Source organism: Schistocerca serialis, chromosome 2 (assembly GCF_023864345.2).
Source record: "Schistocerca serialis cubense isolate TAMUIC-IGC-003099 chromosome 2, iqSchSeri2.2, whole genome shotgun sequence".
Classification (NCBI taxonomy): Eukaryota; Metazoa; Arthropoda; class Insecta; order Orthoptera; family Acrididae; genus Schistocerca; species Schistocerca serialis.
The window spans coordinates 786,053,883-786,077,836 of NC_064639.1; the positions used below are offsets into that span (position 1 = coordinate 786,053,883).

At 38.8% G+C, this 23,954-nt stretch overlaps 1 protein-coding gene across 5 annotated transcripts in view; it reads right to left on the reverse strand.

The window, feature by feature from the left end:
- The window catches only part of LOC126458007 (prominin-like protein), a 517,920-nt gene that overhangs the window by 167,597 nt on the left and 326,369 nt on the right, over nucleotides 1-23,954 (reverse strand). For 4 of the 5 annotated variants that reach the window (XR_007585562.1, XM_050094783.1, XM_050094784.1 and 1 more), the window contains one exon: nucleotides 19,777-19,800. The exons of the other annotated variant lie outside the window; for it this stretch is intronic. Coding sequence is in view for 3 of the 4 variants with exons in the window: in XM_050094783.1 (XP_049950740.1) it covers nucleotides 19,777-19,800 (24 nt within the window). In the remaining variant the exon portion in view is untranslated. The remainder of the gene's footprint in view (nucleotides 1-19,776; nucleotides 19,801-23,954) is intronic. 5 annotated transcript variants of the gene reach the window in all.

Here is a 23,954-nt window from a genome sequence, read left to right on the forward strand (position 1 = left end):
CATTTTTAACCTTCTTCACTGTTTGGAGAGAAAAGTACAAAAACTAGTGTGTGCTTGGCTTTCTCAAATTGCTTAAATTTTTTACCTCTTGAGTGCACTAATTACACAAAATTCTCTGTTAATTTACTTTCACTGATGATGATCAATAAAATAATTACAATATTTGAAGACATAATTCATCATGTAAAGAAAAAGAATAAAGATAGAAAAAAAATCTGTCAGATCAAGAGTCCAGAAAATGGAGATGGCATTTCAATTAACAAAAAACATTTACAACAGAAAGAGTCTCTTGTGGAACTGCAAAATACGACACTACACAACAGTAATTAAGCCCGAAGCTCTCTACACATCTGATACACTAAACCTTCAACACAGAACACTAAAAGAGGAATTAGAAGTAAAAGAATGTGAAATAACGAGGAAAATCCTAGGACCAAGAACTAAAGATGGTGTGCATTATCCAAAACCCAATGCAGAAATATATAAAAATATCTCTAAAATAACAGACACAATGCGCATGAGAAGAATCCAATTCATGGGGCATTTAGAAAGAATGGACTCAAACAGGTTAACGCACAAAATCCATACATTTTTAAAAAACAAAACTACAAGACCGAACTGGTACAAACAGACGGAAAAAGACCTGAGAGAATTAGGGTCTCCAAATCTACATGACAGAAATGAAATCAGAAAAATCACAAACACACGGGGTTTGGAGGAAGAAGAGAGAAAAATTAACCGACATACGTGGTGCACGCAACGAAAGCTAGCCCATTCGTTGTTTATGAAGGAATACTGGGCGAAAAGGAAGGCCGACAAATGTTGATTACGTGTGGTCCTAAGTGATCCATCCGTGAAGAAGGAAAGTACTAATACTTATCCTGCTGGAAGATGTGTAGAATTGTGGTCTTAGACAAACTATATTTTCAGGAAAATCACAATGTAACTGGAGTCTAGATTGTATTTTAAGTGAAGGTGGATTGTTATGGATGCCACACAAATCAGGTGCCATGGAAATGTTAGAAAATGATTCAAAGCATAGGACAACACCAATACAGTGCCAACTATAAGGTAGGATTGAACAACAAATACACATGGAGGCACTAGAAAGTGAAAAGTGTATAAAAGAATTAGAGAATTGATTTGAAAAAGAATTTGTATATTTTACAATTTCGAAAAAGTGTATGTATACATGATAACAATGTCTGTGAAAAATAAAAAAATTGAAAAACAATAAAAGTTAGATTGATTTTAGAACTTCCACACCCAGAGTATGTATTATGCATTTTAGTTTATTAATTGTGCTTTTGGAGAACTAATAGAACTGGGAAAAATAGTTGTGATGTATTAGATTAGTGTATAAGTTTGTAGTGTTTTTCTGTAAGTTTAATAAACACAACAGATACATGTAATGGAGATGTTAACCATCAATAATATATTCTCATTCAGTATTTACATATCTACAACAGTCTATCTATGCTGGCGTAACTTTTTGATTCCATAACTGTAGAAATCACACGGTTTTGAGGCAAAGAACTCGTCGAGCCATGTTAGGAGTGCATTTTCATCCAGAAAGGATGTTCAATGGAGAGCAGAAACAGTGAAAATCTGAAAGTGAAAGATGAGACTAGGTGGGTGAAGAATAACTTCCCTATCAAACTCCTGTATAGTGTTTTTTGTCATCAAGTAGAATAAGGGCAGGCGTTATTATGGAGTAGCCTCTTCATGCAGTCTTCCTGGTCACTGTTCTTGGACAGCATTGCAAGAAACCTCAGTTGTTGATTATAAATGTCAGCAGTGATGGTTACACCTTGCGGAAGCAATTCATAGTTTCCCACACCATCGCTGTTCCTCCAGGTGTGAATGTGCACAGGTCCTTGTAAGGAGAGTTACTGCTTTGTATGGGCTCAACCATACACTTCTTTACCTTATTTTAGCATTAAGACACTATTTCTCATTACCAGTAACAATAATAATGGTTGGTGTTGTTCACGAGCCAACTGATGAAGAGCAAGCAGAGATGCACGCACATATGGCCACCCACTTATTTTTGGGATTTAGGCTTGGCACAGGCAGTACCCGTACACTCGATTCTTGAACTTTCACCACTTCACTTCATGCACATGTTGCACGATGGTAGAACGACCACAGTTTATCACACTTGCCAGTTCTCAATCTTCGTCAAATCTCGAAGGTCTTCCAGTCTTAAAGTCAAAACTATCCTCTTTAAAATGAGAAAACCATTTTCTTGCTGTGCTCTGTCCAATAGCTTTATCCTCATACATGGCGCAAATGTTTCTAGCTACATCCACTGCTGTCACCCCTCCATTGAACTCAAACAGAAGAGTATGTCAAATGTTATGACTTCTCTACTTGCAAATCCCATTTTCTAGTATCCACAGCTCCACTCAGTGTATCAACATCACAACAGGACAATATGTAAAGTCAGTATTATGGAAAAGGATAGATTGCTCCTCAACATATACTGGAGATGTTGAGTTGCAGACAGCCACAACATAAAGACTGCCAAAAGAGTAAGCTTTTGGCCAAAATACCTCCTTCTGAATTAAACAACATACACAGACATATTCATGCAAAAGCAACTCATATACACATGATAAATGTCTCTGGCTGCTGAAGTAAAACCACAAACAACAGAGCATATGGGAAAAGCACACTGGGTGGTGGGGGTAAAGAGGAGGCTTATGCAGGAAGGGGGAGGGATATCAGGGTAAAGGTGGGTGACCGTGTAGTGCTATTTATGGGAGCATACAGGGCTAAGGTCAGGAGAGGGTAGGGCAGCTAGATGCAGGTGGGAGACTGGGGGATGGGGATGGGGGTGGGGCATGGTAGTTTGGAAAGGATAGAAGTAGGTGGGTGAAGGACAGTGACTAATGAAGGCCGAGGCCTGGAGGGTTATGGGAATGTAGGATATATTGCAGGGAGATTTCCCACCTGCAATTCATAGAAGCAGGTGTGGTAGGAAGGATCTAGATGGCACAGTCTATAAAACAGTCACTGAAATGAAGAATGTTGTTTTGGGCATTGTGCTCAGCAACTGGGTGGTCCAGTCGTTTCTTGAGCACATTTTGTTGGTGGCCATTCATGCAGACAGACAGCATGTTGGTTGTCATGCCCATGTAGAGTGCAGCACAGCAACGTAGCTTGTAGATCACATGACTGGTTTTACAGGTAGCCCTCCCTTGACCAGATCATCAAGATGTCTGTATGCATTGATGGCCACCAACGAACTGTGGCCAAGAAACAGCTGGATCACCCAGTTTCTGAGCACACTGCCCAACACAACGTTCTTCATTTCAATGACTGCTTTACAGCCTCTGTCACCTGGATCCTTCCTATCAATACTAACTTTTCTGAATTGCAGTATATCCTACATTCCCATAACCCTCCTGTCCTCATCCTTTGTCAGTCACTATCCTCCACCCACCTATCCCCTTATCTGTTCCCACTCCAGCACTACACAACCTTCTATTCCACCAACACACCCAAAGCCTTTTTACTTCTCTCCTTTACCGCACTCTTCCCCCTCCCCCCCTTCCCAACTTCCCTACCCTCTCCCCAACTTATTCCCGCATGCTCCAGTAGCACTTTACTGTCTTCCAACCCTACCCTGCTGTCCTTCCCCTCTCTGCCACAGCCTCCTCCTTACCCCACTGCCTAGAATGCTTCTCCATCATGCTCTGTTGTTCACAGTCGGTCCTCTGCTGCCAGACACAGTGGTCATGTCTGTATGAGTTTTGTTTGCATGAATGTGCCTGTGTATATTGTCTACTTCAGAAGAAGACCTTTTGGCTGAAAGCTTACTTGTTTAGCAACCTGTTTTTTGGGCCTGTCTGCGACTCAACATCTCCACTATATGGTGAGCAGCAATTTATCCTTTTTCATAATATTGGATTTTCCATCAGTTAATGTGTAAAGTCAAACAGCAACAGTGAACTACAAATAAAAAATGAGAATCAATAACTGGAATACCAACATGCAAAATAAAAATGCTATGAACCTATGCACCAAATAACAGTATAATTATTAAAAATTTACTAGAAACTTTTTTTATGATCATAGGGGATGTGAGGTGTAGTGCCTTGTATTGTACTTAGTAAGTTGGATGGCAGCAAGCAAATAGCTTTTTATATGACTCGTGGTTCAAGATGACAAATGCGCTCTTATGATGCAGCAATTCCTAATAGTTATGGCTGTGTCGGTAAGTGTCTGCATCTTATGGACTATAAATTAAACGTAGTCTGAATATTATAATTTGAAACAAGACTGTACCTTCTGTGAATATTATTACTTCTATTAATTATTGATAATTTAATATGTTTAGTTATTAGTGAGAATGAAGGTGTGAATGCGAATTGATAATATAAATTAAAATTGTCATGTATGTTAACTGAGTATACGTTAGCATGAGAACTATGGTTGTAAAGAGAGAATGAATTATACTCTCAGGGAAAATTTGTAAAGTGTAATTCCCAGTTCATGGTACTGCGAAACAAGAAACATTTTACAGTAAAGTAGTTATTTAAAGAGAGAGATTTTTGGTATTGTCAATTTTATAAATTTGTTCTATTAATGAAATGCTCATAAAAATCAGTTATGTTGCAATTGGTTAAATGTTAACAACACAGTACTGTGCGGTTTAATTCTGATACTGAATTGGATGTGGTGTTTATCAGCCAATCAGAAGAGGACAACACATTCGTGCCTATTTTAGGGCTCAAGAACTGCTTGTAAAGTCTAAAGCAAGTTGGGAGCACAGCTTTTATCATATTCAAACACATTTATTACAAACTCTGGACAGATGTGACAATTTTGCGGAATTATCAGTCAAACTTGACCGTCAGGAGCTGCAAAATAATCCTGAACAAATGAAAAAGACGAACATGTGAAATTCTGAATTTTAAACATAAATTGTGACTTTTGAATTAAGCAAAATCTGCGTGGAACATTGTACAAGTTGGGACCGAGAACTGAACATTTGAAGTGATCAGTTCGTGTAATATTTCAGTGAGTATTCTGTCAAAGATAATCTGTTTTATATTCTTTTCAGTAATGGGTTCAGTTGTTTACCATAAGATGGCTATGATGAATGACTGTAATTGTGTGAGAGTGCTGGAATTGTAACTTCTGATTAGCATGGCAGCGTTTTTGTATCAAGTAAGTAACAATATATCAAAGACTTCACTCAAGAGCTGTCTATCTTTTAATCGTTTAGTTAACCTGAAACCAAAACATATTTAATGCAACCTTTAGATACAATTAATGGGACTGGTTCTCCTACATTTTCTTCAGTTGAGCTACACTAATTCGTTCTTAATGGGAAAGGCATTTGGACTGGATTGCTGAAGAAGATATCACTGAGATGTAAGTGGACAATTTCCTGTAGATTGAACCACAAATTAGCTGTGCCACTGCAGACTGCACATCAAAGGACACCACATCCTCATGGCGGGCTTCAGAGCGTGATTACGGGTAGTTTTGGGGGGCTCTAAGAATAAAAATGAAGTGAGAACAAGAATTTTTTCACAGAATTTCTTAGAGTTTACACTGGAAGAACCCGTGCAGGACCCTACAATTTTGACAGAAAAATAATTGATGTCACAATAGACTCAACAGTTACTAACAGCACCAACAGACCACTGCGTGGAGGGGAATACCACCGGTGACTGACTGAGGTCAGACCTGTCAGGTAACAGAACACCTCTGTTACATCATAAACTTTGTATTTGTTCATATCATGTTAGTAAGTCCAAAAAATGTACAGTTGCAGAGGTAGTGATTGTAACAGGTGTTTCAAAGTATAATTTTGCAGATGAAAACATCTATAGAAGGACATACTTCAACCGAACAAAGCTTATGGCACACAATACATCATCACTCGACCCTTGGTAAGTGGAATGAGGCTAATTATTCAGCTATGGACTGGCTTAGTGATGCTACAGATTGTAGATGATGACCATGTGGTTGAGAGTGGAGGTTTAGCATATTCGTGTCCTGTTGATATCTTGCGTCTTACTGTCAGCAGCTTCCAAAACTATTCTGGTGGTTCACATTTCAGTCCTGCATGGCAGAGCAGCAAAATGACGGTCAATGTCATGTGTGAGTAGCTAAATTTAATAGGGCAAAATTGTTTTGCCAATTGGAACTATTTTCAGTATCGTGGGCTTCCTGGATTCTGATCAGTGCTGTGATTAACTCTGCATAAATGTTGTAAATTATTTACATTATCTTAACTGATTACCAGTTTATTTTTACCGTTCTTTGATGGTGTACCAACCCCTTTCCAAGTGACACTGTAGTCATGAAAGGTTCAATGAAGTGCACAGATCAGTGTGCAGCATAACCAAAACTGCAGCATATGAAAGGATAGGTGGGTTTAACAGGCTGCGACTGTGTGGCTGGACTTCGGGCCAGTGCCTAAATTAAGTCCCGCACCCCTGTAGACTGGTGCTTACTGTCAATGTATTGTTCAATATTACATTGCAGAACTGAGTACTGAGCTCTTCCTCTTGGTGTAAATGAAGGTATTCACTTTTATTAATCTCAAATTGATAAACTGTATTCATAAAATAACCAAGAGGAAGTCAACCAAGTTTCAAAAATGTGCATGAGGGCCTGGAATCAGTATGGAATATTGTTGAAATTAGTAGTAAGACATTGCTTTAAAGTGGTGCATCATGGTGCAGGGAAACGGAAGAGAATATTACTGGATAACTACTAATCAAATGTGTGGGGTGTACAATATCCTCCAGAACTAAGGTGAGAGTTAGTACACGAACTAGCTCGACCAAACAGTTGCCAGGGTGTTCTAGTGATTTTGTTATTAGGAATGCGGAGACCAGTATACTCCAAGAGTGGGGGAGAGACGCAACTGCAGTGCAGAGTGTGCATGCAGTGTGGTGTAACCTTCCCAGCAGTAGTTCAAACCATCATGACATTTTTGACAAATTACACACTGTGCGCACAATTGGAATTGTGCAATTTTTAACAACCAGTAACCAACAGGAATAATAAGTAATAACAATTCACTCAGCTGGCAAGTGTGGGATCTCTGGGCTCCACAACAGCACATTAAAGAACAGAAGGGCACAAGCACTTTGGAATTTTAAGTGAGAGAACTCTTTACCAACAGATACACCCTGCAACAGTGCCTCTGAAGGGAAGAGATACTGTCTATACATTCATATTCAATGAAAATTCTGAATATGAACTTCCTTGAAGGTTGAATAACAATCGCGCAATGCCTTTAGCTCCAAAGCTGAAAGATGTAAAGCCCAGAACATTTGTGAACTGTCGCTTCATGATAGGACACCTACGAGAGCTGAAATGTTTTCCTTCAGGAAGAGTAAGAATGGAAAATACAGCAGCTATGACTGAGTTTTGATAGAAAAGCCACAATTAAAGACTTGTTATACGAAGAAGAGACTGTCCCATTCCAGTTGATCAAATCTGATTCAAAAGTACTAGTAGGCAGTTTGGAGAGTGAGTTATTAGTCAAAAGCTGTTCAAAGATTTCAGCAATTTCACAAGAATCTTCTTCCGTCTTGTCAAGCAAAAAGGATGAGCCAGTACTGTCAGTTAAAAATATTGGTGTTACAAAGAAGGTTTCTAAAGCAATTTGGCATGATGTCACACTAATTGTGCAATTCAAGGATGTTATATAGCACACACTTTCGATCATTTCGAAACTCAAGTGTTAGAATGTTTGTAGATGTGTATTTTCTCAATTTGTATTACTGTGATTTAAATTTTGAGTTGTGTTGTATAAAAATGGAAGTGCAGAAAGGCAGTACCGACACTGTTTATGCAGCAAAAAAGGATGAATGTAAAAAGAACTTGAGACTCAATATTAAAAAGTCAGGGATGGAGAGCCAACAGCCTTGCCTCAATGATGACACCAGTTCCTGTCAGATCACCAAAGTTAACCGTTGTCAGGCTGGTGTACCACCTGGATAGGTGACCATCAAGTCTGCCGAGCATTGTTGGCAAGTGGGGTGCACTCAGCCCTTGTCAGGCAAACTGAGGAGGTACTTGATTGAGAAGTAGCGGCTCCGGTCTCATGAACTGACATACAGCTGGGAGAGTGGTGTGCTGACCACATACCACATGCTCCTCCACATCCCAATCCAGTGATACCTGTGGGTTGAGCTTCATGGCCTGTTCGGGCAGTGTTTAGTTTTAGTTTTAGAGGACGGAGAGCCAGTCTATACATTAATGTCCATACAGAGGATTCAAAGAGAAAGTAGGGAAGAGAATCTGGTAGTTAACCAAGAGTGACTTCCTCATTTTTCCGTCCAAATCTGTGGTGCATTTCTATTTGATAAGCGGGATAGCTGTATGGATAGAACTACATTCCTATAAAAACTCTTAAAAACCTTTCTTCAGAGTTGTTTTTCAACTGACATTTAATGTAAATAATGTGGGAAATGCAAAAATTGTGTTCAACATTGTAAAAGCAGAATAAACTTATTGATAAATTTTCTGACTGCTGTATATTTTAGAGCAATGTTCCTATACAAGTTCAGGAATATCGACACAAAATTGCTGCCACAAGAAGGTATATGAATAAGTATGTGTGACTGGAGAATGCAAAAAATCTGACTCCCAATGTTTCAGAAGGAAAAATAACGCCCTCTGATGTTCCAGAGCAACAGAAAAGTATTCATTGGAAAAATCACGAGTTCCAACATGTAAATAGAGAAGAAATTAATTCTAATGTAATAACTGTGAGACCCGTGAAACTGTCCAGAAAGAGCTGACAGCACATATCTGCATCACCCACGGCTGGAGAATTAACAACAGGAGGTTAGGGATGAGATACGAGAGAAAGTGGACAATACAAACATGTTATTGTATACTCAGAAAGACACACAAAAAGAGATATTACCAAGGAATCTTAGTGCATTTTCCGAAGGAATCTGAATTCATTTAAAAAATAAGCCTCTTGAAAAATTTGCAGCGAAGACATACGCTGTGCCTTTTTCACAGATAGAAGCAATGCAAATCGAAATAAATCAGGTAATAAATTGGGATGTTACTGAACTTGTCAGTAGTGAAGACATAAACACATTGTGTGTAGTGCCAGAAAAGGCTGAGAGTGTGTGTCCAGTGTTGGATGCTTGGAAACTAGATAATGTAGTGGAAGGAGAAACAGACAGCATTTTGTCTATCGATAAATTGCTGAAGAGGTCCGATGGTGTAAAATTTTTGTCATCTATGGGTGTAACATACAACTATCGGACTCTTAAGTTAGCAGTGGAGTCCCCTCTCAGTATACAGCTTTCCTTCAAGTGGGTTTGAGTTACCAGTTCTGTGTGGTGACATTTGCTCTTACCATTTCTGTTTGGGAATTTGGGCACCCAATGCATAAAATCGTAGTTCCAGAGTTGATGGAACAACTGACAGTTTATATTGATGACGTATTGCTACGCCCACATTGGAAGAGCACTGTAACTTGTTGGAATGAGTACTGGTTGCTATGTAGGAAGGAAGAATGAAAAAAACTGAGCAAAACCAGACTGGTTAAATTGAGATAAAGTTCTTAGGGGATGTCATTAATGTGGAAGACCTAACAACTGAAGACAAAATACTTGGAGCAACTCAGAAATTTTCTAGTCCAAAAAACAACAAGTGATTGAGAGTTATGTTCAGTCTTCTTAGCTTTTACAAATGATTTGTCTCCACACAGTCTTTTAACAACATAGTTACGAACTAACAACCCTGACAGAACACATTATGGGCCTGGACAGAGGTCTGTGAAGCAGCATTCCAAGAGCTCAAGTCACAAATGCTTAAACCAAAATTTTACACTATACAGACCTTATGAAGCCTTATCTACATCATCAAGTGCATGTATGTACAGTACTGGGTTCGAGCACTCCCAAATAGAACACAAGGGGGGCAAGGCTTAACAACATACAATACTCTTTATAAGTCAAACATTGACAGAGACAGAGCACAATTACTGTGTGGCCAAGCAGAAGGCGTTGGTCACAGTGTTTGGTTTTCAGAAGTGGAAGTTCATAGCCAAGTTACAAGAGAGTGATTTTCTAAAACACGTGGAGGCAAGTGCATAAGTGGATCACTGCATGTGATCAGTGTCAAAAAGTACACAGAGCTGTGATACCAATTCAGGTCCTTTGTAAGAGGATTCAAGTGGAAGCAATTAATTGCTGTGGATCTTTTTGGTCAATTGCTTGTTTCTAGAGCGAGTTGCACTTACATTTTTGTAGTTTTAGATATGTTCTCGAAACACGTGAAATTCTATCCCATACGACAGACAAAGGCAAAAGTGTTAATTTACAAACTGAAGGAATATTATTTGTTGTAAGTGGGAAAGCTGAGTGTGGTGCTGTCAGACAATGGTCAACAGCTTCTGGCTAATAAGTTTGAAGAGATGTTGGTGAGGAACATGATTTGGCTCATAAGTACTTCACCATACTTCCTATAGGGTAGCCCCAGTGAGGGGGGTGATGAAAGAATTAAATCAGTTGTGTGGAACTTTATCATAGGCATAATATCACAAGGGTGCATTTTATTCTGTCGTTTGAAGAAGATAGCAATAAGCTATGTCATCAAGGTACAGGGTTTGCACTGTGTGAACTCATCTTCAGGAGAAAACAAACAAATACTACTGATGAACAACTGGCTTTTCCAGTAGGCTGGATTCTCACACAAGGCAAGATCAGGAAGTTAGCTAAGGAGTTGATGTCAAAGAAGAAACAGAAGAAAGATTATGAGAAGGCCAAGTTGACTTTTCCAATCATGGGATTTGGAGAAAATGTCATAATTTTGATAAATTATGGACTGATACACATCTAGCACTAGAATAGGGTTAAATTTTTTAATGTGCATAGATCTACATTTGTCAAGATGAAATAAAGACCGAGTAGCCATGAATATCAGAAAAGGTGGGGCAAGAGGTGTACATAAATAAAGATCTAGCGATTAAATAAGTGTAGTGAATGCAATCAAGAAAGTGTAATATTCAGTTTACAAAAAATAGGAAAGTACAATAATAGACAGAGAAAAGTCTACAGAGTTAAGAGTGGTAGTTTGGTTGGAGTAAACCATGATGAATAGTAAGGATAAGTTTTTTTCTTTGAAAGAAATTTCCGGCATTTGACTGTAGATTTGTATTCATGCAATTTGAAACCTCAAAAAATGCCTAACCTGCCTAAAATGACATGCCATTGTCGAAATAAAATTCATCTGGTCTTATAAACCAGTTGTCATATCGAAAGATACGAGAGCATAGCAAAAGACATAACATGACTGAAATTGTGCCAAGCAAATAAACATTTTAATGAACTGTGATGCGTATTTGACTGGCAATCCATTGGCCTGCATTCATCATGTACGGAATGCAGCTGAAATACCAATCACACTTTGTTGATGTTTATTTGCTGTGCATCATTTCAGCCATATTACGTGCTTTTTATATGTTGTCATATCCTTTGATACAACAAATGGTTTATAAGAACAAACAAATGTTATTTCAACAATGATATCTCATTTTGCCACATCAGAGTTTCTTGTTATTTCCAATTCTACATAAGAATGCATAAGGCCAAACTCACAATTGTGCAAAATTAATTAATACACTTCTACAGTCAAATGGTGGAAATTTCTTTCAAAAGGTTCAAAATTACTGTGGTCCCACACAAAGGAGAGATAATGGTAAGTTTCAACAGATTTCCCAATCATGAGTTAAGTTATTCTGAAACTATTTGGAGAAAGGAATGTAACAAAGGAGCCTGAGTGTGTGCTGCAAACAACTTTGTTTCACAGTAATGCATTTGATGGTCTTCAGACACCACTGTAAGACCAATATTCTGAACTTTGTGAACCTAGCCCACAGTTGAGTAAGAGACGTCCTGGTAAAGGATGTGAGAAGATGGCATCATGCAAGAGAAAGGAGGTGATGTCACCTTGTATGTAGCATGCAGCAGCACCCTCCCAGGTCCCATGCCTAGGACTAGACCTCAAAGTGAAGAATCAGAGTAGCTCCCCCATGTCTTTTTGGCTTCCATACCAACATTAGTGGGTGAAATTGTGTTGTGAAGTCAGATCCAAAGTGTTAGGTAGCGCAACACAGAAACTATGAAATCAGTACATACATTGCATAGAGAGATGGTCTCAGGGTAATTTTATGTATTTAGATTACATATGTATTATATGGCAAGGAAATTGTTGTTACTAAATATGAATATAAGTTTTCTTAAGCACCGTAATGATAAGTATTGGGATGACTTCTAAGAAATTTGTAGGCCTGATATAGGAAGTGAAAACCCCAAAATCAAAGGCTATAGTATAGTCAGATACGTGAGGTAACAGAAAATAGATGAAAGTGAAATATATCTACGTGGTAGAGAAATAAAATAAAAATAAATTAAAGAGGAGTCAATCACAATGTTATTAAAAACTCGCAGAATTTTTAAAAACAATGGGAGTAAGGTGGCAATGGTAGATAATTCCACCGTACATGCACTACAAGAAAATTGATGTAAGGAGGAAGAGAAATAATCAGGTGGAATCATACGTAGATGTATGTGGAATTTTATTACATTAAGTTTGGTGAAAACAACATCATGATCCAAGTTGTACATCACAAGGTACTCAGTTTTAAAGTACTGAAATTAGAATTTATGGCAGTGCACCCAAGGGCAGCACGATATCATGGTAGGATTCTTAACAAGTTACCAAATATTTTGAAGAGCCAGCTTAAGAATACAAAAAGGGAGACACTAAAAGTAAGATGCAATTTCAGAGGGCAGACACCCCTTTGCAACCAGCAGATGCCCAAATCCAACGAATGGATAATTTGAGGAAAGAAAAAGATGTCACGAGTGCGACAGGTCTAAGAAGGCAGAATGATGTGTGACAATAAACCAACACAATCTTGGCCTCACACCACATGATCAAGCGAGTGAAGAAAGTTGTTTTAGAGGATCACCAAATGAATTTGGAATGCACTGCCTCCAAAGTTGGCATTTCCACGGCATCTGTGCACACCAATCCTGCATAAAGACCTCAAAATGTGAAAAGTGTACTCTAGGGGATGCCACAAATGCTCAAGAATGACCACAAGGCTGTGTGAGTGGCTTGTTGCGAAGCAATACTGATGCATGATGACAGCAATGTGGCAATAGATAAGACATGTATGAAGTTCTTCAATACTGAAACAAAGTGCCGGTCAGCTCAACTGAAGCACACACCCTCAACAGCCACCACAAAAATTTGAAGTACCAGTCCTGAAAAAAGATGATGGACGTTTTCTGGGACAGTGATGACACAATCTGCTCTAACTGTGTGCACTGTGGCGACTGTTACATCCTACCTAGATATCTTTAAGAACAAGCTCTGTCCAACATTTTGTGAAAAATGGTTAAAAAAAAAAAAAAAAAAAAAGCTGCACATGTGCTCTTTTCCTAAGACAACACACCAGTGCATGGGGGAATGCAACACAGGTGTTTCTTCATGAAAACAACTTTGAAGTTATTTCTCATGCTCCCTGCTCACCTGACCTGGCTCCTAGTGATTTTTGGCTGTTTCTAGCTATGAAATGGTTGCAAATTCACTAGCTATGCTGCTATTCCATCAGCAATTTTTCAGTGTTCAAACCAGATTCCTAAAGAAGCATTCACAGCAGTACAAAATCATGGCATCAACATTGTGAAAAATGTGTGCAGCTGCAGCAAGATTACATTGTGGTTCAGTTTTCAGGTGATTAGTTTGTGAAACGGAGAGGGGGGGGGGGGGGGGGGGGGGACAAAACCCAGAGGTTTTAAACTGGAATGTGTCTCATAAAGTGAGTTACTTTTATCAATCTATTAACAGATAAATTTCACAAACTCTCCTAACCATAACCTGATTAACCTAATTTTGACAGGAAGTAGTTTGAGGTTTCCAGTATGAGAACATATCATATTTTTATTTATTTAATAGTATCATGAGCTTCAACTATGTGCTGCGCGAGTTAGTACTCATCTGACAGGTTGCTCCTGTTTTACTTTTCACTCTGCAGTGGTGTGTGTGTGCTGGTATGAAACTTGCTGGCAGACTAAAACTGTGTGCTGGACCAAGACTTGAGCTGAGGACATTCGACTTTCGTGGACAAGTGCTATACCAACTGCACTATCTAAGTACAACGCACCACCTGTGCTCACTGCTTTACTTCTGCCAGAACCTCATCTCCAGCCTTCTGAACTTCACAGAAGCTCTCCTGCAAAACTTGCAACACTAGCACTCCTGGAAGAAATGATATTGCAGACACATGGCTTAGCCACAGCCTGGGAGATGTTTCCAGATGAAAATTTCACTCTGCAGTGGAGTGTGCACTGATATGAAACTCCCTAACAGATTAAAATTGTGTGTTGGACCACGTTCGAGTCTCAGTCCGGCATTACATATCAAGTTTTTAAGTGTTCGCTAACACTAAAAACCTACTTGGCGTATTTACATATCAGTTTATGGTGGTCAATTATCTGGGTACTTGTTCCGTGTATAATATTTATTGATAATTGTTCCTATCTGGGCAGTTAGTCTCTTCACAATCTCTTAATGTTTAGGTATTCTACACTCCTATCTTCATTTATTCTGTCAAGTTCCCTTTTGTTTTCCAATCAGGATGAAGTGTGATGACTAGGTAACCATGGCTATTGCCTAAAGAAAGTTTTAAGACAGGTAGTACACTCCTTTTCTAAAAGTAGACAGTAGTGTTATCCCTAAAATAGGGTCTCTCTGACCTATAGGTGCTTTGAAATCTAAACCATTATCTCATGTAATTGGACAGATATTAAATCTATTCACCAAGCAGGAGAAAACACATATAATGGTACTGAAATTTTCATGTTTCCAGAGTCAGTGGTTCCCCCTTCCAGCAGAAGGATTGAAGGGGAAAGAAGAGGGATGAAGGAAAAATGACTGGTGAGGGTAAGGAAATGAGGAGATTTTGGAAAGGCTGCAAAGAACCCCATGTCAGGGCAGACTTAACAGATGGGGTGAGAAGCAAAGACTGATTGTTGGGGACTGCACTGGATGAGATTTGAAAACTCAAGAACTTACAAGGTCGACTGACCGATTGGTTGGTTGGTTGGTTGATTTGGGAGACTGAACCAAACAGTGAGGTCACCGGTCCCCTTGGATTAGGGAAGAATGGGGAAGTAAATCAGCTGTGCTGTTTCATAGGAACCATCCTGGCATTTGCCTGAATCGATTTAGGGAAATCATGGAAAATCTGAATCTGGATGGCCGGATATGTGTTTGAACAGTCATCCTTCAGAATGTGAGTCCAGTGCGTTAACCACTGTGTCACCTCACTAAGTTTACAGGTGGAAGATAGGGTATTATGGAAGACCAAGATACTGACAAAACATTGTGCATGAATTAATAATAGTAGAAAGCTATGTGCTTTGTGTGAGGGTAGAGATGGGGACGGGGAAAAATAGACCAGTCAGAAAATAAAGGATATAGAAAATTAGAAAGGAGTGAAAAAAGTAACAGTTTCTAATAAGAAATGCAGAGACTGAACAAATTCGTGTAAATTAAGCTCAGATGGGTGGCGAGCACCAAGAACATGTTGTAAGACAACTTCTCACCATCAGAGTTCTGAGAAATTGATGTCTGGAGAAAGAACCTAAATGGCACTTGTGTTGAAATAGGCACCTAGGTTACAACTATACTGTTGTAGAGCACGCTCGGCAAGAGGGAATTCTGTGTTGCCAGTCTACACCCTCTATCTATGTCCATTCATCCCAAGTGATAACTTGATGGTAGTCATGCCAATGTAAAAGGCCAAAGTGTTTATTTGAAGGTGGTGTTTCACAGGTGGCTCTCCCTTTGATAGTATATGTTTTGCCAGTTACAGGGCTGGTGGTGGTAGGAGGGTGCATTGGCAAGCCTTACATCAGGGACTGTCACAGGAGTAGGAGCAATAGCGTAGGAAAATGGGTGCAGAAAGAGCACAGAGTCTGACAAGGATATGAGTATTGGGGAGATTGAGAGGAGGCAAAACGTTGGACATAATGGACCTTATTTCAGGTAAGGAATTTAGGAAGTCTTAGCTTTGTCAAAGTAGCTGACTGATACATTTAAGACAAGGATAATACTGAGATACAAGAAGTGTATACTTACGTTGTTCTATAGAGGGATCAGTAGTACTGAAGGCTGAGGTAAGAATGGTGGGTACTGCTGTAAAGAATCTGCATCTGAACAAAACATTTGCCTCGAATATCAAAGCTGTATGGAAGGGATTATTTGACATGGAAAGGATGGCAATTGACAAAATGTGAGTACTGTTGTTCGTTAGTACGTTTAATGTGAACAGAAGTGTGGAGCTCACCATGGGTGAGGATGAGGTCAACATCAAGTAAAGCAGCAAGAGTTTCATCCATGGCTCCCTTTCAACACAGTGGTACATCAATGATATTCTACACCCCATTTCATTGTCCTTCATAGCAAGCCATCCTGGGATTACATTTCAGCAAGATAATGTCTGCTCACATAACATGAAAGTCTCTAATGCTTGTCTTCATTCGTGCCAAACCCTACCTTGGCCAGCAAAGTCACCAGATCTCTCAGCAATTGAGAGATGTGAAGCATTATGGGCAGGATGCTCCAATCAGCTTAGGATTTTGACAATCTAGCATGCCACCTGCACAGAATTTGGCAAAATATCCCTCAGGAGGACATCCAACAACTCCATCAATTAATGCCGAGTAACTGCACACATAAGGGCCAGAGTTGTACCAACACATTGCAGACTTTCTCAATTTGTGAAGCTCTTTCTCTTGGATAAATTTTTCTGAAATCGTAATCATTTGTTTGTCTATACACATACAACAAACCTACTGATTTCCATCTCATTTGGGTAATTCTTTCATTGTGTTTCATCTTTTTCTGCCTTAGGGTGCATAATAGGTATGTTAATTATACTACGCGGAACACAAGTGAAGGCGCTGTAATGATGTCAGACAACAAATGAAAAAGAAATTTTTTTTATGTGATATTATTACAAATTAACAATCTTTGGATTTCTTCCTTTACTTTTACTGCAAAACCTCACTTCTTGCCAAATTTCGTCATTTTAAATCAAAGGGAAGTACTCTACAGGTTTTGACGAGTGAGTTTGTGAGTACCAAAATATGTGACATAAAGGGTCATACCTTTTGATGGCATTCACTTAGAAACTAATGCTTATTATACTGCCAAGGGACCATAGAACTTAGTATGTGACACAAATTTCAACTTGATATGTGTATCTGTTCCTGAGAAAAAGGAGTCTTACTAGACAGCCATGCAACCCACGAGTCAGACAAGAAACAATAAAAAAAAAAATTTTTTTTTCTCTGTGATATAACATCAGATTTACAGTTTCTGGATTTTTCCTTTGGCTCTATTGTGAAGCCTTTCTTTTCGTAAAAATTTCATGGTTCTAAACCAACAGGAAGTACCCAATACATTTTAATGAGTGAGTTTGCAAGTACTAAAATATGTGACATAAATTTATTGCACTGCCTTACAAACTTCAATTTTATACACTGCCAAGGGACACAGAACTTGGTATGGGACAAACTTCAACTTGATATGTCTACTCATTCTTCAGAGAAAGGGTTTTTAATAGTTGGACAGAAAGGCATACAAGGGAGTGATCCCATAAGGATTCTGGTTTTACTGGTTGAGATATGGAACCCTAAAAACAAACAGTTTGATGAAGTTCATAAACATAATGGAGCAGAAACCACAGTTTTCTGTAAACTTAGTTGATGTGACTTCCTCTCTCATGATCTGCAATGTACACACTTAGCTCCACCTACTGAAGGTCTCATTCCTTCTATGAAAATTTGTATCTATATCAGAATATCTAAAAAAACTGGACAGTTTTCATCTGAAATGCCCAAGGTTCACTATTTACATAAAGGAGAGTTATCACTGAAAGATTTTCAGTATAGTGCACAAAAATAAAATCTAATTCATTTCCTGTCAAAGATATCTCAGATAGTGAGCTGTAAAATGGGAAGATGGCTGTTGGAGGATAGAGACTTTGTTCCAAGGATGCAATCAAGCAAAAGAGGACAATGCAAAGGGGGAACAGCCAACGGTCACCCATGATAAGTCAATCCAGATTGTATAAAACATGTGGAGTGGCATAGCTGCAAAGACTATGAGAAAAGTAAGTTTTGTTAAAAGATAGGCCTGAGCGGAAGTATATTTTCCCATACAATGTGAACAATATCCTTGAGTGAATAATCTTCTGATGCTTCCTTAAGATGAAATTAAATTTACCAGCCACATAACAGCCCATGATAGGACAAAGGAAAATACTGAGCAATAATTGTTGTAGACAGGCACAGCCAGTGTGTGTGTGTGTGTGTGTGTGTGTGTGTGTGTGTGTTTTTTCGGTAAAATTTTGAAACTCACTTTTCAGTTGGAAGAATAAAGTTTTTACCACTAAAGTTCTTGATTCAGTCCCATTTTGGAATCAATTAAACATTCTCTATTAGAAACAGATTAAAAATGCACACATTTATCAACAAGAATGCAGTTAATGTGTGAAGTAGTGAGTATGAATGAACCAGCTGCCAGAAGACAAGCATATCATATTACAATAAATTAAAAAGTCTTTGCTGTTTCTGTTACTATTTATTTACCAGTTTTAATTAAGAGTCTGCAATTCATTGGCGTTCTAGAATCCTCAGGTGCTCTAGTGTTGCTTTTCCTTACTAATTCACATTTCATAGCAGAAATTATACAAAGTGTACCATAACTCCACTGACAAACTTTCAGACCAACCAAAACAAGGAAAAAATGTCCCATAAACATGGGCTGTAAAATGCATACCTTAAGAGCTATGAGAACTTGTTCAGTAGAAGAGCTGTGTTTCACAGTGAAAAAGATCAACAAGTGCTCCCACATCTTAAGGTACAGTTTTAGAGCCCATGTTAACTGGACATGTTTTTCTTGTTTTGGTCCATACCACCTTCTCCCAAAATATGGACAGAACAGAGCTTGCAGTAAAATATATTTGCTTCATTGTATCAGAGATGAAGAAGTGGTCATAGCTCTTAAGGTATGCATTTTAAAGCCCACGTTTACTAGACCTTTTGCTACAAATGGCCATATCTGCCATATCCCTGAATTTTACCATTCCTCCTGGGACACCCTGTATATTTAATTTTTCTCAGTGGGGTTATCATTCATCTTATGTAACATCAACAAAAGGCAACAGCAGGGCACCTGAGAATTGCAGTCTTTTACAGATTCATAATTTACTAATTTCGTTACAAACAGAAAAAGATGTTTGATTTATTTTACAATATTGTAAGATTGACGGTCCACACAGAAATGACCATGTTGAATAATGGGGAAAGTTAAGCATATTATACCTGAAACAAGCAATTCAAAGAGGGAATAAGTTTTCTACATTCAATAAATGGACATGATTACTAAAAAATCCAAGAAAGCATTACAGAGTGAAACGCTCTACTATCCCTGAACCACACCAAAAACTTTTAAAATAAACCAAAAAGCTGAATGCAGTAAGGAATTTCTGAAATGCTATACTTTTCTGTGGCTAGAAACAATGCTTGTGAAAGACAAAACTCAGTTAGTTAACCAGTAACATGCTATATAAATTTCGATATCTGTTGCCGAAGTTAAATCATGCAAAAATTACACACATGCTAACTAAATATCATAACCTCCCATGCAATTTCTTTAAGAAGCTTCTAAGAAAAACATTTGCAATTTTTATACCTTTGGAAAGTATCTGTCAAGTAGCTTCAGCATGAAATAAAAAAAAGAAAAGAAATTATTAAGAAAACCGTAATGAGATATTGCTACATCATTTAAACTTAAAGCGCTACAACACAGTTTAAGTTAAGCAATAATACTTTTGTCTTTTTCATGATGGTTTATAGAATAATTCTTCAATAAAAATATTATCTGCAATAAGTCAGTCAATTATGATTACAGACCTGAAAATGTAGCATTTACTTTTGGCAGATTTCACAAACACCTCCATCCCCTTTTTTTGGGTGCGAGGTAGGTGTTACAAAAAGGTATGGCCAAACTTTCAGGAAACATTCCTCACACACAAAAAAAGAAAATACGTTATGTGGACATGTGTCCAGAAACACTTACTTTCCATTTTAGAGGTCATTTTATTACTTCTCTTCAAATCACATTAATCATGGAATGGAAACACACAGCAACAGAATGTACCAGCGTGACTTCAAACACTTTGTTACAGGAAATGTTCAAAATGTCCTCTGTTAGCAAGGATACACGCATCCACCCTCCATCGCATGGAATCCCTGATGCGCTGATGCAGCCTTGGAGAATGGCGTATTGTATCACAGCCGTCCACAATACGAGCACGAAGAGTCGCTACATTTGGTACCGGGGTTGCGTAGACAAGAGCTTTCAAATGTGCCCGTTGAGAAGCGTACAAACACTTCGACTGAAATGTGCAGGAGCTCCATTGTGCATGAACCACATGTTGTGTTGTACTTGTAAAGGCACATGTTCTAGCAGCACAGGTAGAGTATCCCGTATGAAATCATGATAACGTGTTCCATTGAGCGTAGGTGGAAGAACATGGCGCCCAATCAAGACATCACTAACAATGCCTGCCCAAACTTTCACAGAAAATAAGTGTTGATGATGTGATTGCACAATTGCATGCGGATTCTCGTCAGCCCATGCATGTTGATTGTGAAAATTTACAATTTGAGCACGTTGGAATGAAGCCTCATCCGTAAAGAGAACATTTGCACTGAAATGAGGATTGACACATTGTTGAATGAACCATTCGCAGAAGTGTACCCGTGGAGGTCAACCAGCTGCTGATAGTGCCTGCACACGCTGTACATGGTACGGAAACAACTGGTTCTCCCGTAGCACTCTCCATACAGTGACGTGGTCAACGTTACCTTGTACAGCAGCAACTTCTCTGACGCTGACATCAGGGTTATCGTCAACTGCACGAAGAATTGCCTCGTCCATTGCACGTGTCCTCGTCGTTCTAGGTCTTCCCCAGTCGCGAGTCATAGTCTGGAATGTTCCGTGCTCCCTAAGACGCCGATCAATTGCCTCGATCGTCTTCCTATCGGGACACCTTCGTTCTGGAAATCTGTCTCAATACAAAAGTACCGCGCCATGGCTATTGCCCCGTGCTAACCCATACATGAAATGGGCATCTGCCAACTCCGCATTTGTAAACATTGCACTGACTGCAAAACCAGGTTCGTGATAAACACTACCCTGTTGATGCTACATACTGATGGGCTTGATGCTAGTACTGTAGAGCAATGAGTCACATGTCAACACAAGCACCAAAGTCGGTGAATCGAGGAAGTACAGTACATACAGACGAAACTAAAATGAGCTCTAACATGGAAATTAAGCGTTCCTGATGAAGCAACCGTTGGTTGCGAAAGCTTGAATTTTGTGTGTATGTTTGAGTTTGTTCGTGTGTGTATCATATATATATATATATATATATATATATGTGTGTGTGTGTGTGTGTGTGTGTGTGTGTGTGTGTGTGTGTGTGTGCAAATGGATAGGTGTGTGTGTGTGCGCGAGTGTATACCTGTCCTTTTTTCCCCCTAAGGTAAGTCTTTCCGCTCCCGGGATTGGAATGACTCCTTACCCTCTCCCCTAAAACCCACATCCTTTCGTCTTTCCCTCTCCTTCCCTCTTTCCTGATGAAGCAACCATTGTTTGCAAAAGCTAGAATTTTGTGGGTATGTATGTGTTTGTTTGTGTTTCTATCGACCTGCCAGCGCTTCTGTATGAAAAAGAGGGAAACATTCCACGTGGGAAAAATATATCTAAAAACAAAGATGACGTGACTTACCAAACGAAAGCGCTGGCAGGTCGATAGACACACAAACAAACACAAACATACACACAAAATTCAAGCTTTCGCAACCAACGGTTACTTCATCAGACAAATGTCTGCTTGTGTCTGTGTATGTGCGGTTGGATATGGGTGTGTGTGTGCGAGTGTATACCTGTCCTTTTTTCCCCATAAGGTAAGTCTTTCTGCTCCCGGGATTGGAATGACTCCTTACCCTCTCCCTTAAAGCCCACATCCTTTCGTCTTTCCCTCTCCTTCCCTCTTTCCTGATGAAGCAACCGTTGGTTGCGAAAGCTTGAATTTTGTGTGTATGTTTGAGTTTGTTCGTGTGTCTATCGACCTGCCAGCGCTTTCATTTGATATATATATATAATCTGTGTGTGTGTGTGTGTGTGTGTGTGTGTGTGTGTGTGTGTGTGTGTGTGTATATACATATATATATAGACACACACACACACACACACACACACACACCATGTGCATGAAGATGATGCCTTAATGCTTTGAGAATGACTGTTTAATGTGATAGCTGGAGATTTGGTAATTTCCTTTTATGGCAACTTCAATGTTTTTTTTTTTTCTTTTTTTTTTCTCTTTTCTTTCCAAAATGGCCTTTGCTTCTTCTAGCTCCCGTTAACCTTTCAACAAATGGCTGTTTCTGTTGAGTAGGAGCAACATTTTCCCATCAGTGAACAGAGTGCTTCTCTGATTCAAGGTGTTACTCAATACCATTTTTCTTTTACCGCTTAATTTGACAATTAAAAAATTGACAGAATACTGACTTTGATCTTTCCCGAGCATTCATAGCCACCAGACCCATGCTTCACAATACTACAGACAGAACCAACAATGTCTTAGAGTAGAATCAGAACCAAAAATAGCTACATTCACACACTAGGTTAAGACTTTCAGCATAATCCAAATACATTGGCCAGATTTGTTTTCCAGTAGCATAGTACAGAGTGCAGACACTACAACCTGGCACTGGCTCCAAGCACAAACAAATCAGAATTATGACCACCAGAGAGAAGAGGAGCAATGTGGGAAAACAAGTCTCACAGCCCTCTTGCAGGGCATCTAGCCTACAACTGGATTGTGTGTCTCTGCAAAAGCAGGACTGACACATAATCTTACGTATTGCTGATCTGTTTGGGTGTTGTGAGGGTCAAACTGAAAACCATGACAGACCAGGATTAGTCTCTTCATGCATTTCAAAATAAGAGAAGGAAACAATAAGCAATGCGCAACACAAAGCAAAGCTGAGTTTGCAAAGTGTCCTGTAACATCTACCACACAATTGCTTGATAAGGCTGGCAGCGTCATAAATGAAGTAATTCAGACCCGACCTCTTCCAGTATCTGACACAACCATCATTCAAAACACACCTCCATTATACTAATTTTTGAAGTTCCGCTAGCAGACAAGCATACAAGTTTATTTACTCTAAGATGCTAGGTCTCACAGCTCTGTTGCATTATACAGTGTGTACCTTACAGAGACCATTCAACTACTCCCAACTGATGTAGCACCAGAGCATCAAGCACTTTGTTATATTGTTGCTTTCAAGCAAATTTTATTTTGGAAAAATGTTCTTATGGAAATTATCATTCCAAATAGGTCTTAGCCAAATGATGAGCAATACCAGTAACCTGACATTATTTACATTCTACAGATTATGCAGAAAATAAAACTTATTTCAAATGACCTATGATTAAATAGTTCATCGGGATATAACTTGCTATGAAATAGCATTTATTTGGTGATTTCATGTATCTACATTTTGAGGCAGAATTCAAATCTATATTTGCATTTATAGCAAATGCTAATTTTTCAGGTCCATAATTATGAAAAGACACTGTACCATCTAAGCAACTGTCAATCAACACTTATTTTTACATTATGTAGCAACAGCAACACATCTTAAGGACAGGATTTTGACATGAAATCAGTGACCACAATTTCATTTTTTCACAAAATTCATCAAAAATATCTAACAAACAGGCTTAATTACACAAAAAATAAATTTCTGTTCAGAAATTTTATTAAATTTCTTTGTAGATAAATTGGG